We start from the raw sequence: 18,373 nt of genomic DNA, 5'->3' as shown, positions 1-18,373 counted from the left end.
TTATTTCTTGCAACATTTTTATTGATACGATATATTTATTTTGAACACAGAAAAGATACATTGTTGCTTATGTAGCGCTTAATCCAGGAACAAGAAAAGCTGTTTAGCTCCACCCCTCAAACACTGATGAGTACTTAGGGATTTTAATCTTTTTTCCCCCCAGTACTCTCTAGGGTTGCAGAAGCAAGATGCATTTCTTAAAAGTCTCATCCCTGGAGTGCATTTAAAGGCTATACAGTACAACAGACAGATATTTTTTTGCCTAGAAAACAGTACACCACAGAGGCGGACAGAACTGCTTGTAAACAAGGTCCCTTTCCTGGTGGGAGTCGGGCGTGCCAGGATGCCACAGAACCTCTGGACGGATTTCTTTCAGTTCTGCACCAGAAGAAATCCTATTTCTACAGAAAATAAAATTCACGATTGCCATCCTGGATACCCTCCTTCTCAAGAAAGGGATTACTGAAATATCTTAGCCCTTCAATAGAGGAATTGGAATGTGGGTAGGGGATGGATGGGGTGGGGGGCAGGGTGGGCTCCAGGCTCCACTTCCTGCCGTCGGCAATGCTGGCGGGACATTCCGTGAAGATGTTCGGCTGCCCCTCTCTGGCAGGCTGGGTCTTCAGAAATCAGCTCTGTTACTTGCGTGGTCTTGGATGGGATTTGCTGGGATTTGTGGGCCACTCTATGAGCAGTCATGCCCATATATCTCCTTCTGTGGAGCCCCTGGCAGTGAGGCCCAGATGCGGCCTCTCGTGGTGGCATGCTAGTATTTAGGGGGCCCGCTTCCCCTTTCTTGTACATCTGCACACACCCTGGAGGGCAGGACCAGAACACATCGGCTCATAATTCTCAACCAGGAGCGGCCACCCAGGAGGACAGCCCACACTTGGGTCATAATGGTCAGCTGGGCATGCACACTTCGCAAGGGGCCACTTCTTTGCCTCAGAGCTGTGCCTAGGCCGCCTTCCTCTTCGAAGACCCTCAGCCCTGGGCAGTGTTTGGACTGACATGGGGACAGCTCTGACCCACCACCACCATCGTCACACGCCCACCAAGGACCCTGCTTATCACCTGCCGCTTGGGGTGGGGGCCTCCTAAATAACTCCGCCAGCACAACCAGGCTGCGGGCGCTGGGTTAGGGAGGGGGCAAGGTGGGTGGTGAGGACCTCCAGGTTGTGCCTGAGCCCCCAGACCCGTGTCCCTTGCCCCATAAGTGGCAGGGTGGTGATGTTGTGGCTGCCCTGGAATTGAGGGAGAGGTACAGTGTATAGCTGAACCTCACTGAAGCCTGTCCCACCAGCCAGGAGGGCACGCTGCCCCGCGGTGGAGGGGGCAAGCGGCTGACCTGGGATGGTCGAGCAGTTTCTGGAGGCAGAATCAGAATTTGGGCACAGCCTGCCAGGTGAGGGCAGAGGCAAACAGGCCAGGGAGAGGGAAGAGCAAGCTCTTGTCCCTTCTCCACCTGTCTTCTCCCAGCATTGTCTGCAGAGGCATGGCCAACAGGCTGGGGAGGAGACGGGAGGTCAAGAAAGCTTCATTTTTAATGAAACCTTAGCAGATGGTTTTGTGTGGATGTGGGGGGGGCTGTGTGTATGCACATGTCTGTACATGTGTGGTGCATATCTGGATGTGTGTGTGCGCACATGGGTGTGTCAGTGTGTATGTGTGTGTACGATTGTGTATATGTGTGTGCATGTGGGAGTGCTGTGTGTGCATATCAGTGTATGTGTGTGTGTGCATGCCCTTGTGTGTGTGTGTGTGTGTGTGTGTGTGTGTGCACGCCCTTTGTGGCTCAGCCCGAGGGACCGGGAGGACCTAGCTAGCTGGGTCACTCACAGAATCCTTTCTGGGCCAGAGACCAGGGCCCAGGTTGTGATGGGTGAGCCCTGGGGGCTCCTTGGCCCTGGTTCTGGTCCTGGCAGCGGCAGCAGACCTGATGGGGGGTTGACCCCACACACAGCCTCATAAGGGGGCAGGGTATCCATGGAGACGGTGCGGAGGCCACCCTGGCCCAGGATCCTCTGTGCCTGCTGGTGACGGCCACCGCCCACATCGATGATGCCATCCAGCACGGGGTAGGAGTCGGTCAGCGAGTAGGGTGGTGGTGCATCCGTGGGGATGTACAGCTGGGTGGCACCTGGCCCCATACACTCCTCATAACTACAAGAGAAGAGGTTCCCTCAGGGCCCTGCGGAACCTGGCCTTAGGGGCAGGTGCAGATGTCTTTCTCCAAGGGCCGGGAGCCCATCAGCAGGGACAGCTGCCCTGGTGTGGACCAAGCCAGGCCTCTGCCATGCCGGCTCTAATGAAACCCTCAACTCCCCCAGGAAAGGCACCCCAGAACCACTGAGGCCGGATTCTGGTCCTGAACTTGTGTGGATATGGGGGGGCCTGTCACCGAACCCTGGGTCTCAGACTGCTCAGAACAACCGTGGCCCCTGCTGATGGAGCATCTTCCAGTGTGAGCAGTGCTAGTGGGAGCAACCTGGGGCTGCCTGACCCTCTTGGGTCTCAAGTCACCCCAAAGTGGCCCTTCCAGACCCGAAGCTGCAGGGCCACAAAAGCATCCACTGCCCCCCAGGGGGTAAAGGGTGATGGGGGTATATGGCTGTTTCTGGGGCCTGAGGGCCCTGACCTCTCTTCTTTTTTCAAATACTAACCTGTGGGTGATCTGCCCAAGGGGGGCAGGGAGAATCCAAAGCCCCCCCCCCCCGAGAAGAATCCCCCAATGGGACAGTCCCACCTCATGGCCACAGGTGCAGTTTAGACATAATGACCCCTGACCCAGTGGGTGTGATTTGGGCTTTGGGTGCATAGTAAGGAGCTGGGGCCTGGACCCTCTACTCTCGACCCCAGTCTGAAGGAGCTGAACTTTTCTCTTACTTCTCTAGTGTCTTGTGGTGACATCTGTTGAGTCTATCTGCCCCACTGGGACCTGCTTGGTCAGGAGATGGCCACACCCACTGAGAAGATATTTTCTGCATTTACACCATTTGGGGGAAGTGTTGCTATTTCCCTTGGTGGCTGGGATTCACACCCAATGGCCCTCCCTCTCATGGCCTCCTCCTTCAAGTGGCCTGCTTACCCTGGGGGAGAATCTGGGTACAGGTCTCGAAGCACTGTGACATCCACGTCCCCATCAGAGCTGAGATCTAAGGGCGGGGACCAGTCTTCGACAGGGCTGCAGCTGTAGCGAATCCTGTGGCTCGAGCGGCTGTAGGTCCCATCAGACACTGCAGAGGACAGACAGTCAGCCTGGGCTTTAGGCCGGGGCCAGGGAGGTCCTTACGTGTCTACCTGAGGCCACTGAGACTCTGTTTTCTCCAGCTCACTACCTGGTCCCTCACCAAGCACAGCTGCCTACCATCCTCTCAGAGATAGCCCCAGAATGTGAGCACTGATGCTGCACTGGGCTTAGGGTCTCAGAGAGAAAGTGGGGCTCCCAGGGTGGTAAGCAGCCTGGCCTGGGGACAGCTCCGTACTGAGCAGTGTGTCATGAGATTTGATAGATGCAGTACCAGTCCTGTGGCAGAGATGGGCCGACCCAGCCTGGAGGTTGGGGAGGGCTTCCTGGAGGAGGGGCTCCTAAAGCCGAGTCTTATCTAGGAATTAGCCAAGAGAAGGGGGAGAAGCAAGGCAGAGGGAACAGACCAGCTTGAGCCAAGGAAGGAGATTAGAAAGAAGAGTGTGGTGTGAAACGGAAGCTTTGAACTATGGAGAAAGGCTGGGCATGAAACTGGAGAGTTAGGGAGTGAGGGCTACAGAGGTCTCTGGGGTCAGGCCTCCCTACTCCCTGCACACATCATTCACTGCAATTATCCAAGAGAAAAGGTGCTTCTATGATTTCTTATGACTCCATATACTGCATTCTCTTCTGTGCGTGCGTGCGTTTGTGTGTACACATCACATATATCAGCACATCAAAGGCTCTGAGAAGTCCTGCAGCTGAGAAACACATTTGACTGTGCTTATGCAACATCTGACGCCAGAATCTTCTTTTCTTAGATCTAGTAACACTGCTTAGGAAGTGCTGATAGAGCACAATCTTCTCATTCTACCAGTGTGGTTCAGAGAGGCTCAGTGACTTGCCAGAGGCCACAAAGCAAATTATTGGTAGGGCCAGAGGGCAGCTGGATATCCTGTCTCCTCACTCTCAGCTCTCCATCGCCCCGTTTCTGACAGTTCTAGCAGGGGCTATGGGACAGTGGGAGCTGCAAAGACGACTGAGGCATGAAGTCCCCTGCCCACAGTGGGCTCTCAGATGGCTCCTCCCCTCAGAGAGCAGGACTCAACACCAGGGGCGGGGCTTATCTGTCCGGGGTGGGGCTCATGACCTTTCTTTTGGATCAGCAGCACTGTCCGTCCCCATTCTTTTTTTTTTTTTAATTCTTTTTTTTTTTCAACGTTTATTTATTTTTGGGACAGAGAGAGACAGAGCATGAACGGGGGAGGGTCAGAGAGAGAGGGAGACACAGAATCGGAAACAGGCTCCAGGCTCCGAGCCGTCAGCCCAGAGCCCGATGCGGGGCTCGAACTCACAGACCGCGAGATCGTGACCTGGCTGAAGTCGGACGCTTAACCGACTGCGCCACCCAGGCGCCCCATGTCCGTCCCCATTCTACAGGCAGACTAAAAAGCTGAGGCTCAGGGTCATGGAGCTGGAATTCCCGCGCAGTCTGTATAACCATAAAGACTGCTCTTTCTTCCCTAATTTCTTTTTCCCACTCCTGATACCATGGTGAGTAGAAAAATCTGGACGTGAAACTCTATCTGCAGATGTAATCCCAAGGTTATCTACTGACATCGAGAAAGCTCTCAGAAGAGAATATTCCAAACACATTAACAGTGGCTCTGTCTTGACGACAAGATTGTGACCCTTATTTTCTTCTTTAGATTTTATGTATTTTAAAATTTTCCATGGTGAACACATATTACTTTTGTACTAGGGAAAAGGTACCCAATAACACATGCTATAAAAAGGAGCTGAAATGAGATTTGTTTCCCTTTAGGGCAGCAGCTGAAGGGTGAGAATTTCTGGAAGAATTTGAGGAAGAAACTCAGGAAAGAAGGAAGCATGAAACAAGGTGAAGACTGAAGTGGAGCCTAGGCCTTGGGGCTCCGGTGCCGGGGAGGGCCCCCTCCACCATGCAGGGGGTTGTGGCTGTCCAAACCTAGGAAGGCAGAGGCCGGTCCCTGGAACCAAGTGGGAGTGGCCCTGGTAGGTAGGCCTAAGAGCTGATAAGGCCAAGCCACACTGCCGTTCGTTCGTCTCTCTCCTTGGCTGCTTTTCTTGGGCATCCTGGGGGCTCAGCACCTTAGGGAGACTGGGACTGCTCTGAGGCGCTCACCTAGCTCAGACCCCAAATCCCAAAATGACCCAGCTCACTCCCAACAGAGCTCCTGAGGAACAGTTGGAAAGACTCCCCTGACCCCTCATTTGAACTCCCCAAATTACTTTCTTAGTAATTTCTCCTTCCCCATCTTCCATGTCAGCACAGATCCAGATGGTCCAGGCCTCCAGAAGCCCCCCTAACCCCCTCATGGAAAGTGACACCCCTTATCCCTTTCTTTACCAAAAGTAAGAAACACCTTGGTTCATGATTTAGCCCAAACCCCAGTGCACATCCCTTGACAAGCCTGGGAGTGGGGAGCAGGAATTTACATCCCTGGGCACCTCCTGTGTGCTATCCTCATGACCACACTCACCTTCACAACTGTGGGGGCACGGTGGCCATCTCCTGCTCTCAGACGTAGAAACTGAGAGGTGGGGCCACTTTCTCCAAACCCCAGCAAGTAAGAGGAGAGCAGATCTGTCTCCTAAAACGCAAGATCTTTCCATCTTATGGAAATAGGGTTTCATTCATTCATTCATTCATTCATTCATTCTCAGTCATTTATTGGCTCCTCTTTCTGTGCCTGGCCAGACTGCAGGAGGGTCCTGTGGATAGGCGGAGGAGGGCCAGCTTGGTCCTGAGGGCAGTGGGGAGCCACTAAGGGGTGTCGAGCGGAGGATGGAAGTGTCCACAGTTCAGGATCCCTGTGTACCCACCCATCATATAGATGACTCACCTGTGGTGCACAGTGAGTGGTTGAACAACTTCCCCGAGGTTGTACAGTGGGATGTGGAAGTTGAAGGCCATTTTGGAATCTGGGGTCTGAGGGGCCCATAACCCCTCAAGGAGAGATACCTGGGGGGGGGCCTGGCCGAGGCTGATGGGTGGTGCTAGAAGCTGGCAGGTGGCTGAGATGGAGCGGGGAGGGCCCTCTCTAGAGAGCCCAGGGCCAAGGGTTGGGCTCTGAGGGACCTTGATATTCCTCTGCTCAGAGAATGGGAATCTACAAAAAAGTCTGAGAAGGAGCAGGCAGAGTGGCAGGAGTGAGACCAGGAGAGCCTCGATCACTAGCACCAGGGGGAGGGGGTGTCTGTAGGACAGAGGGGCCCCCAGTGCCAACAGGTGGATGCTTGTGGGTGCTCTGCTATTTTGTTCTCCCCACAGCTGCGCACCACAGCAGGCTTCCTTCTCCTCCTTAGCGTCTTTCCAAGGCTCCTGGCTGCCTCTGTGTTCCCTCCAGAAGGCCGGAGGAAGCTGTGGGGGGCATCAGTGCCTCTGGGCTCCCCACTGGGGCCCCAGGGAGGTGCCAAGGCAAGAGCTGAGAAGAGAAGTGGGGCAGGGAGGCGGGAGCCCCAAAAATGGGTACCCATCGTGACAGGGACGCTGGGCTGTTGTCTGTCAGCACACGGCAGCAGAGGCCTGTCCCCAGACTTGGCCTGGCTCTAACCTGCCGTCAACCCACCTACTCCAGAGATCAGGGCCAGGGCCTTGCTTGTGTGGCACTGGCCCTGTGACCCCCAGGGCCATTTGCCTCCTCGAGGCCAAGGTTGACCTCTCAAACTTCAGCTTGGGATCTACCGTGGGCCCCTCTCCTATGCTCTAAGTACCAGGCCCAGGCCTGGTGCTTTCAGGCTGTTCAACAAGCTGCTTTGGTTGCCCAGTCTTTAAAATGGGCTAATACAGCTCTTGCCGTGAGGAGGAAATGAGGTCGTTCTTACCCTTGCCTGTGGAGCATGTTCTCTGGGCCAGATCCTGTGTGGGGCTATGGGCCCAGCTGGGTGAGAGCTACTCACAGGCCCTGCTCTCCCTGATGTAACACAGCCCTGCTTTCCCTGTCATCCCATGACAGGAGCATTGGGAGAAGTGTGGGTAAGTCAAGGAAGTGCAGGGAAGGGTGATTCAACCCTGCCTGGAAGGGATGAGGGGGCCAGAGCAGCTCCCAAAAGGAAATGACATTTGAATTGTGTCTGGAAGGACAAGCAGGCTTTTGTCAGTGGGGGAAGTACAGGGAATGGCATTCTCGGCCTAGGAAGGGCATGTGCAAAGGAGTGGAGTTGGGAAGGAGCACAAAAGAAGTGCTTGGGGACAAGCTGGAGGAAGGAAGGCAAGAGTGGGGCCATGGGAGGCTGGCAGGGTGGCCATCCTGGGCCTGACCAGCAGCATAGTGGGAGGCTGATAGTGGGACCTGGGCTCCTTGCCAGGGGTGGGCATTCTCTGGGCAGGAGTCCTGCCCTCCCTGAGGGTCAGGCTGGTCTGGGAAATGCTCCTGGCTTGGCTTCTTGGGGAGTCCTTGGCTTCTGGGGACTCTAGAGGACACTGGGCTGGCTGAGCTTTTGACATCTGCTTTATTAATGCTGACTTTTCTGTTTAGTCTCCATTGTTGGGCAGTGAGGGTGAACCATTGACCTGCTGCATCTTTCTTCCATTGCGCCACCCCTGCCACGGTGATGTCTCTCCGTGTCTTGTCCAGAGGCCCAGCTTCCTGCTCTTTGACTTCTCCTGACCGCATTGCCGCAGGAGCAACATCTAGGTCTGAAGGGCCCCTAGGTCTTGAGTGTGTCTGCCAGACAGTGCCCTGAGCTCATGCAGGGCCCATGCTGGCATTGCCCCCACACCAGCAACCTCCCTCAGGGGCGTGAGCACCGGCCCCTCCAAGGCAGTGCTGTGCAGTATTATCCTGCAGGAATCCAGATCAGGCCACCTGGGCTCAAATCTGGGGTCCACCTGGCTGTGTGACCCTAGGTAGGTTACTTAGCCACCCTGCTTTGGTCTGAATGTTTCTTTCCACCCCCTCACCCATTTGTATATTGAAATCTGAACCTCCAAGGTGCTACTAATTGGGGGTGGGGCCTTTGGGAGGTGATTACATCATGAGGGTGGACCCCTTATAGTTGGGATCAGTGTCCTGAGACCACAGAGAGCTAGCTTGTCCCTTCTACCATGTGAGGACACAGGGAGAAGGCTCCCCTATGAGTCAGAGGCAGACCCTCACAAGATACCAAATCTGCAGGTGCTTTGATCTTGGGAGTCCCCAGCCTCCAGAGCTGAGAAATAAATTTCTCTTGTTTACAAGCCTTCCAGTTTATGGTATTTTTGTTACAATAGCCTGAATACCCCAACCTCAACTTCCTTATCTGTGAGTTGGGAAGGCAATAAACAGCAGCTGCCTCCAGGACTGCTGTGAGGATTAAATGAGATTCTGCATGAGAAGGGCCAGACCTGCAGTGAGCGCCCACCTCCCTGTTCCTACCTGCTTTAGCACACCAACTGTGGGTATTCCTAATCCCTAAAAGGTGTCACCTTCCTCAATCAATTAACTGTGTGGAAAGGGACAGGAAGTGGCCCAAAGCTTCCGGCTAATCAGGGCGTGTTGGGAGGGGGCTGTGGATTTCAGGCCTCCCAAGGTCCAGGCTGATGAGATCCCATCTAACCTGTTTTTAAATTTTTCCTTTCTTTCTTTCTCTCAAGCTCTGTCTGCCCTGTAGGAGGGAAGGCTCTTGGGCCCTGCTATGGCTCTGGAGCCTTCTGGCCAGATGGACACTTCTGGAACGGGTCAGCCAAAGAATTGCAACCAAATCTGTGTAAGGGTAATTCCCCTAATGGAGAAACTCTCAGACCAGTTCTGTTTGCATTTTGCCAGTTCTCTGGGGATAGATTCATTCACTCGTAATTCATGCCATCATTCATCTATCCACTTATTCATGTACCCATCCAACCCCCCCACTACCCATCCCTCTACCTTCCTATCTACCCATCTTCTGTCCATCCACACCTATCGCCTCTATCCATGCACTCGCACATCCCACCCAGTCCACACCTCTGTCCACCCCCCATCCAACCATCCATCCATCTCTTCATTCATCCACCTTTCACCCTCCCATTTAGCCATCCATCCCCCATCCCACCCACGCATCCGTCTTTCCATCCAGCTTCTGGTCCATCCACTCACTCATCCCACCCAGTGCCCCCACCTATCCATGTCCTTACCCCCTACTGATCTTTCCTGTCATCCTGCTCCCCCATCCCTCTCTCCATCTGTCTCTCCATCCAGGCACCAGATGGACCAGCTGTCAGTAAAGCCTGGACCAACAGTGGCCAAGGCTGGAGAGTAGCACCACATCCTCTCTTTGACCTTCAGCCTCACCCTTGGCAGACTACTGGACTTCTCAGGCCCCCAAGAACATTCTGGTGAGTGCCTCTGGTCTCTTCCTGACCACCTCCTGGATGCCCTGCCAACCACCCTGCCCGCCCCCACCATGACAGGGCTGCCCCCTCCCCCACGGGTTGTCACAGCTGGATGGGAGGCTGGGCCCGGGGTGGACGGCAGCTCACCGTAGCCTTGCTCATACTCTCGATGGCGGCGGCGGCGGTGGTGATGGTGGTGGTGATGGTGGCGGCGGTGGCGGTGGCGGTGACGCTGGAGCCGGGCCTGCCGGTCCCTGCGGATGCTGCCAACGATGATGGTAATGCAGGAGAGGATGATGACCACACCTATGACTGCACTTGCCACCAGCACAGGAGACACGAGCAGGTGGCTGTGCTCCGAACTTTCTGAGAACGTGGGGTAGAAATAGCTGGTACGGTTGTAGCGAGCTACTGGGAACAAAGAGAGAGGACACTGGACTAAGGCACAGAACCTGCCACAATTTCTCCTCCATACATGCTGCCCTGTGAGTTATTTGTCCCTAAATAAATGGAGGACCGTCTGGGGTCCGCCCCATGGACTGTGTCCTAGCTGTTCTCGTGCCAGGGAGGAAGGGAGCAGCACTGTGTCCTACGGCCTGCAGGAGCCTCTGCCAATGGCGGCTGACCTCCCCTCCTCTCCTCTCCAGCCTCTGTCCTGACAGCGCAGCTAACTCACAGATAGCAAAAGAGAAGCTCAGAGAGGGCAATGAACTTGCCCAAGCCACACAGCAAATGAGTGGCAGAGCTGAGGCTGGAACCCAAGACTCAGTACTAGACAGGGACTCCATTCCACCAAGACATGAGGTTGGAAGGTCAGCATAACCTTACCAAGGTCTTGGCAAGGGGTGGGGAATGCACAGAAGGTCAAAGTATGAGGACCAACTCTGTTGGCCTCTAACGCTGGCCTCCTGCTCCAGGGTGAAACCTTACCCGGGGCACTCTAGGGAGATCAAGTGGTAACTGACCCAGATGTGTCAGGGGGTCAGATCAGATCAGATCAGAGGAGGCCTCCCAGAGTGGCTATACTAATATTAGAAAAAAATAGACTTTAATCTAAAACAAAAAATGCCATTAGAGATGAGAGGGACATTTTATGACAAAGGGTCAACCCATCAGAAAGCTATAGCAATTATAAACATATATGCACCTAAGAACACAGTCCTAAGATACATGGAACAAAGGCTGAAGGGAGAAACCCACGATGCAACAGTAACAGTTGGAGACTTCAGTACCCCACTTTCAACAAGGTACAGAATTTGGTTTTGTGTCTGCTCTTGACTGGTTGTGACGGCTTAACTTTTGATGAAGTTCCAGCTTCTTATTTTTATTCCCTTGGCTGTCAGCTAGCTACCCTAAGCTAAAGTTTTCCATTTTTCTTCAAGACCCAGAGATGAAAGGTGGCAAAGTGAGGCTCCCCGCCTTGTCTGTGTCTCAGGCAAAAGAGATCTGCTTCAGTCGTCCAGTGTGACCTCAGTTTAGGAGGAATCAGTCTTTGGCTGTGGACATGGAACAAGCCCACCACTCTTCCCTCAAGCTGGGCCAGTGGCAGAAGCTACTGACAGTGGTTCTGTTTCCTGTTTGGTCCAGGAGGCAGCCTCAGCATCTTTTTCAACACAGCACTCCACACAGTGATTATACCTGGGCATGAAATGGAGCTTTTGGCCCCACTCATCTAGTGTGACCTCAGTGCCCCATGCTACCACTCCTGAGCTGGGGGCTAGGGCTTTGGCTTGGACTAGAGCTAAGCCAGTGGCCACCTGCTACCATATACTCTCCATTAAAGTACAGGCCAGCCAGCTGTCCAATCAATGTCACCCTCTTCCTCCTCACCATGTGGCCTCTCACATCCGAAGCCAAGAGCAGGACTTAGGAGTGTCCACAGTATCAGCTCTCCTTGGAGAAGGTAGAAGTGTATGGGGTCCACACACTGTCCTGTTCAGTGTGTCCTGTTCAGTGTGTGCATGACTTGGGACACACTGGTCACCCATGACTCAAGGCAGACATAGCACCAGAGAGCTGGCCCATCAAGGCTGCAGGTACCCAGCGTGAACCCCTAGTGTTGGATGTGTGCACACGTGCCTGTCCTCCTCAGCATGCAGCAAGGTGCTGGCCCCTCAGGGTCACCTTGAGGATGCTCCTCCCTCCACGGCCTTGGCATCAGATGAGAGCCTCAACCCCCACCCCCCCGCCCCCCGGCAGTGCCTGTCTCATTACCAGTTGGGCACAGAGATGGCATCACCCGTGCCTGCAGATGGAGCCAGTTGGCACAGGTGCCTGCCTGCATGGCCAGTTGAGAAATTAATCTTCCAGTCACCGTGACCAGCAGAGGTAGGTGCTGCTTTAAATTATGAGGGAAAGTCTCCCAATTTCTAAACACAGGGTCCATTTTATCAACAAGATATATATGACCTCTCTGACAGCCCCTGTGCCCCACCCCTCTGCCTCTCTGCCCACCGCACACCAGCTGCACAAGGACAGAGGATAAAGCAAGCTTTGCCTCTATCTTGAACTTTTTCCCAAGCTCCTTCCACAGGTGCCCATGATCAAAAGGAAATTGTACCTCAAAATACCATCTCTTCCCTGAGAGGCTGCCTCCCCCCACCCCGCTCGATATACCAGCAGGAGTAGGTACTGTCTCTGGAACATTTACTGTGTGTCCCCCACCATGCTCGGTAGGTCTCACACACTAGATTACCTCAATTCTCATGATGGACTGTGATGGGATCCCCAATTTAATAGGTGCGGAAACTGAGCCCCAGGCAAGTTAAGTAACTTGCCCAAAGTCACATAGCCCACAGAGGGACCTGGGGCAGTGGGCAGCCTAAGCCCCATGCTCTTAGCCAAGGTGCTATTCTGTGATTATCAGGTACTAGGCTCTGAGAGCTCGTTTCTTTTCTTTTCTTCTTCTTCTTCTTTTTTTTTTTTTTTGATCTTGATAAATGAAAATGTTCCTATCCCTAAAATGATGCTTTGCTGCTTCTGGATCACTTTATTATAGTCAAAGCAGGCTATGACCTATGGCTTATCCAGCGTGAAGGCATATCAACAGCTGAACATTGCTGATAAGACACCGGGATTCCAGAGAAGGGAGCCAGTGCGTGTTGGGAAGAGACAGATCACAGCAAGCAGGTATTCAGGAAGAGGAGCAAACAATCGAGGGCTGGGGGAGGGGCCCCCTATTCTGTATATCTTCTATCTCTGCATCTGTTCCAGAGGTGTGCTTGGGACTGTGATGAGGGGCCCTGGGGCAATTTCCCCACCAAGGAACAATGTGAATGATATGGTAGCTCTCACTGAGGATCTATCAGGACTGGTCAGGCTCTACACCCTTTATAAGCACCATTATCTCATTTACCATCACAGCAACCTGAGAGGTAGGTGTTGTCTTTCCCCCCAGTTTATAGATGGGGAAGCTGAGGCACAGATCTAGTCAAAGTGGAGCCAGAACTTAGATCCAGCCTGTTCTATGCAATTCCCAAGCCTCCACTCATACTCGCTCTGGTTCCTGGTAGGCTGAGGGCCCCTGGAGGGCAGGATGTGAGTCCTATCTGTCTTGTCACCAGGTTTCTCCAGTGCTTTGGGCAAGGCCAGCACAGAAAGGGAGCCCAGGAGCCATTTGAATGGCATGGAGGGAAGTCAGAGTTGGCTTGCTCTGTGTGCTTGAGTGTGTGGGGGTGGACCACGTGAGCTGCTCAGTCATTCTCACTCACCCGCTGGCCCTTCCTTCTTCCCATCACTCACCCAATTGTCCAGCCCAGACACGGGATTTATAGCTGTTTACAAGCACTGGAAGATTGTTGGAATGGAGGAGGTGCTATCATATAGGGGAGTAAATCAGGGCTTAACTGAGGAGTCTGGGTCTGGGGTGGGCTCCAGATCAATGGTAAGTCAGTCTGGCAAATTCCACCAAAGAAGAACTGTGGGGCCCCCAAGGAGGGCTCGGTGCATTTGAGGAATCATGAGAGAGGTAGAGGCTGAGGTTAGAGGGGCTGACATTGGCCAGACCATGAGGGATCTTGAATGTTGAATCAAGAGTTATCCTTTATCCCAAGGGCAAAGAAGAGACATGGATGAAGGAGCGTGTTCAGAGTGTTTTAGGAGAGCCCTCTGGCTGCATAAGGGGGGCAGGGTGGGAAGTGGGAGACCAGTGAGGAGGCTGCAGTCAGGGTCCACGTGAGCACAGAGCTGGGGTGGAGGAGGCTGAGGCCCGCGGCTCCATACTGTGCAGAGCTGAGCATGGAGCAGGGCTCAGTTGATCTCACTTGATGGGCATAAGGCCACTGTAGAGAGTTCCTTTGCCTCTCCGAGTTGATGTGCCCAGAGCAGGCCTCAGAGACAGGCCTGATGCTTCCCCCTCTCTGCAGATGGGGTCCCAAAGCCCTCTCTGGGGCTGGGGTGGTGCCTGGGTCCAATGGCCACTGCTGTGCCAGGCAGAAGCCTCTGCCTCCAGACTTCTGGTCCAGGGCTGGGACTGGGAACCACAACTGAGTCAGAAGGTTCTACATGACCCAGGCCTGGATGTGGAGCTGAGTCTAGGGCTTGCTTCTCCTCTGTGCAGATGCCTTTGTTCCCCTCATTTATAGAGGAGGACACTGGGTCTTGGTGAGCTGAAGATTTGCCCTAGTTTTATGGAAGATCTGGGATTTGAACCCAGGCGTGTCTAATAATTCATCAAACAGTGGCACAGAGCAGGGGAAGAGAGCAGGACGTGGTAGGGGTAGAGGTGGAAGAACTGGATTCTGTTCCTGGTTCTATCACTCGCTTGCTGTGTGACCTTTGGCATGCCTCTGCCCTCTCTGGACTTGCTTGCCAGCTGTCCAAAGAGACACTTATTCTCAAACGGTCCTCCCTCCAGGGCGGGTGAATGGGTCTGAGAGGGGTGGGGAGGGTGGTGGCAGCCAGGTGAGCACAGAGGGTATGAGGAGGGGCAGGAAGATCCAGTCCTGTGTCAGGGGAATGGGGTCAGGGCTGGCTTCAGTCTGGGGAACATGCAGGGTAGGGGAAATGAGGCTGATGATCATTATCAAGTCCTTGCTGAGTGTAGTGTACAGGCAGCTCTACAGTCCCTCTGTCTGGGGACTGTACAGGGAGGCGGTCTTTGCAGACTGAAGCCACCTGAGGAGCAGTGACAAAGAAAGGGCACTGAGACACTGGAGGTGCTAAGCTAACATCTTTGGACCTAGAGTGCTGCCCGCCCCCTCTGAGAGGCTGGCTAGAAGAGAAAGGGGGGGCCACAGACTCAAGTCTGACTGATGACTCCTGTCACAGAAAAGTCTGAAGACATTTGTCACAGGTCCACTTCCCTGGCAAGTCTGGCCTTGGCAGTGTACTTCTTCCTATACTGCTAACACCACCAGGGTGAGGCCGTGCGGTCACTGCACAGAATATGGAGAAGAGGATTCAGGCACTGTCTTCTCTCTGCTCGCCTTTGGCTGGTCCCAGCCTCCCAGCAGGGATGTGGAGAGGGGCTGGGGCAGGAGACACGGCAAGGGAGGCCCACTTGCTTAGGCATTTCTGGGTCTCCTTCTCTGCTTTTTAGGGTGGCCTCTCAGCCAACTTCCTGATCCCTATCCTCTGGTTGCCAGGCAACTGTGATGGAGAGATGTCAGAGTGCCGGGGACCGGTCAGGGACATCCATGCAGGGGTGCTGGGTCTTGGGGGACAAACCAGCAGGACAACATGAGAGGAGGGAGGAAGGTGCACAGAGGGGTGAGGTGCCAACAGAGCTCAGGAAAGGAGGAGGTGCTCCTGGGGCGAGGCTGTAGGATGTCATCTTGATGGCAGCTGAATGTTGGGATTATGGGGGTGAGGAAAAGGCTACTTGGTGTACAGGATTCTTCTTATAATGAGGATACATCTCTATAAGAAGTCAGCTAATGTCATGTCAGGGTCCTGAAACTTTTATTTGGCCATTTGTGGCATTACAAGTGGGGCAGATTATAGTAGATAGAAAGATTGGAATATAAAGTCATCTACCATCAATCCTCTATAAATTCACTCAGCCAACCAATCATCCATCCTCCTATGTATTTACCTACCTAGGCATCCACTCACCATTCACTTGATCATTCATCCATCCATATATCCATCCATCCATCCATCCATCCATCCATCCATCCATCTATCTATCCATCCACTCACCAATACTAAGTGCGTAGTCCATGCCTGGACATGTTCTAGACAGTGGAGACATGATATGAGTCAGATGAAAATGAACCTCTCAAACTGTGGAAGGCAAGAGGTCCCACACAGGTGCCCCAGTGCTGAGGGGGAAAGGCTGGTATAGGATGGAGCTCACTGCTCTCCCTCCACACTGAAGAGCCCTGCTTCCATCTGATTTCCATATCAGGGGTAATAGGAGAGTGCTCCACTGCCTAGAAGATTTTCAACCACTGCATTAAAAAATAACTGGAATATATAAGTGACTACCCACAGGCCTTTCATGGTTCCATAAATATAAGATGAAAGTGATTTATTCCACTATTAAGAGACCATGTAAGATATTATTAAGATGCCACTTAAATAAATTCACCAAAATTAACTCACATGTACTTCTACATATCTAAATTCTGCAAGTTTACTGTCTTGTCATCATTCACTGAGGTTTTATCTCTGGTTTGATGGATTATTTAATGGCTGGAAAACTCACTGTAACAGCATCACAAACCACTTTTCCCTATTTCTGCAGAGGAAATGGGGAACTGGCCTATGTTACAGAACCAAAGCCATGACAGAATTAGGCTTTCCACTTGAACCCACACCAAACTCTCATTTTCTTGCTAGAATCATCACTGGCCCTGATCTCCTCATTTTCCTTCCTCTTTTGTCCACACCTAGAGTTGGCTCTTAGGCTATTTTCCACAAAGAACACAGGGTTATGTAACACCAGGTGAGTCACTGTCATGCTCGATGAGTAGGAAATCGTGGAACTGTGTTGAGAAGCAGATGCTGGGGGGCTGGCTTGGCCCACTCATCAGCTTGCATTACAAGACTCAAAATCATAGCTTGGAAAAACGACCATTTACTACAACATGGACTTTCCAGGAAGTTCAATGAATAATTGATAGATAAAATGTTAAATTTATGAATGCTGCAAATTATCCTCGGCTTTCCCACCATAGCTGGGCCAGGCTAGGGCCGTGTACTTGGGCCACAGTATCATCTTCCTCAAGTTTTGCTTTGGCCTTTTGCTTTTGTGGGTTCTGATCCTGGAAAACGTTACAGGTGATGGGACTTTGTCCCCTGCTCCACAGAGGTTCCCTCACCTCCCAGAATTTACAAGGGCACCTGGGAAACCAGCACGAGGGCAGCAGCATGTGGAAAATAATATCCCAGGGGCGCCTGGGTGGCTGAATCAGTTAAGCATCTGACTCTTGATTTTGGCTCAGGTCATAATCTCGTGGTTTGTGAGATCGAGCCCCATGTCAGGCTCTGCACTCACAGTGCTGAGCCTGCTTGGGATTCTCTCTCTCTCTCTCTCTCTCTCTCTCTCTCTCTCTCTCAAAAAAAAAAAAAACACCTTTAAATGAAAAAAATAGTATCCCATATGTAGAGAGGGCTTATTCTAGGAATGCAAGAATGGTTTAAGACCAGGAAATCTATTAATATGTCACTTCAGTAAGTAGGATGAGAAAAACTAATAGACTAGGCAAAGCCAGAGACCTCTTGGCCATGATAAATCCAGTGATCTTAATTGCATGTCAACATCACATTGAACCACAGAGCTTTGGAAGAGTTTCTCAGCAGGTGGTTCATGGAACATGAACTCCTAAGAACATTATGGGATGTTTGCCCCCCAAGATTGCTTTGCAGCCCTGAGCCGTCTTAGGAGCCAAACCAGCCCCAGTATCAGGCCCTTTATTCACCAGTATTCTGTATCCTGATGTGAGTGGCCTATGGTCCTTTGGGAGAAGGGATGACTCCTCAGCCACCTTCCTTGGGGGGAAGCCTAGAGCTCCCCTGCCAGCGCATCTTGTCCTAGGCTCTAGCTAAGTAAGACACATAGTCCTGGGTTCAAATCCTGGCCCTGCTTCTTGCAGGCAGTACCCTCTGAGCAGTTCACCCCTCGGAACCTCTATTACTTCAAGGCTCAAGATTTTAAACCTTAAAATCTTAAGAATATCTCCTAGACATAGATCTAAATATGAAAGGCAAAACAGTAAAGCTTCAAGAGGAAAACACTGCAGTGTATCTTCATGACCTTGGGTTTCTTAAATAGATACACAGGTACTAACCATTAAAAAAATGGATAAGTTGGGCTATATTAAAGATCTTTGGTAGGAGTTTGAGCTTCATGGGAGGTGGGCAGGGGGCCAAGGAGCTGCCCAGGACTGAGATGGGAACAGGATCAAGGCCATGGCTGGAGCAGGAAGAAAGTTGTGAAAGACTTTCTAAATACATTCATCATTTGCAACCTGCGCAGGACACTGGAGAATGCTTCCCATGGAGGTTCCTGTCTGTATGGATGCCTGGAAGTGGTTAATAGATGCCAAGATGCAAGAGTCCTTCTTCACATCTTTGTGGAACAATCCACTGTTTCACAATGAGCTGTTTCCCTCTAATGGGTTTGTTCTTTGCGGGATACCCAAGAGAATAGCGACACTGTCAATTACAACAGGTCAGTGTCAAACAGTGTTAACAGTGTAGTACGTCTTGTGGTGATACAGGAAAACTAACTTGGGAATCTAGGCTTCATGTTCAATGAAGGGACCTAAGACAGCCTTTCTCCAAACAAGTGATAAGTAAAAAGTCCTGCAGGATTGCTTTTCGGTTGGAAAAATGCAAGTCTTAGCAGCTGACCGGAAACGTGCGATATTTACCCAGGGCTGTCTTTTGATGATGCCTCACGTAAC

General features: G+C 52.4%; 1 protein-coding gene across 2 annotated transcripts in view; it reads right to left on the bottom strand.

The window, feature by feature from the left end:
* Nucleotides 1-18,373, bottom strand: part of BEAN1 (brain expressed associated with NEDD4 1) — a 36,759-nt gene continuing 18,386 nt past the window's right edge. The window contains exons 3-5 of one of the 2 annotated variants that reach the window (XM_043599400.1): nucleotides 9,669-9,932; nucleotides 3,089-3,236; nucleotides 1-2,163 (exon numbers count right to left, since the gene is read on the bottom strand). In XM_043599400.1, coding sequence (XP_043455335.1) covers nucleotides 1,836-2,163; nucleotides 3,089-3,236; nucleotides 9,669-9,932 — 740 coding nt within the window. In that variant the 3' untranslated portion in view covers nucleotides 1-1,835. The remainder of the gene's footprint in view (nucleotides 2,164-3,088; nucleotides 3,237-9,668; nucleotides 9,933-18,373) is intronic. The other variant, XM_043599401.1, reaches the window with a different exon arrangement.

The sequence above is a fragment of the Prionailurus bengalensis genome, chromosome E2 (assembly GCF_016509475.1).
Source record: "Prionailurus bengalensis isolate Pbe53 chromosome E2, Fcat_Pben_1.1_paternal_pri, whole genome shotgun sequence".
Classification (NCBI taxonomy): Eukaryota; Metazoa; Chordata; class Mammalia; order Carnivora; family Felidae; genus Prionailurus; species Prionailurus bengalensis.
This window is presented reverse-complemented; position numbering and strand designations above follow the sequence as displayed.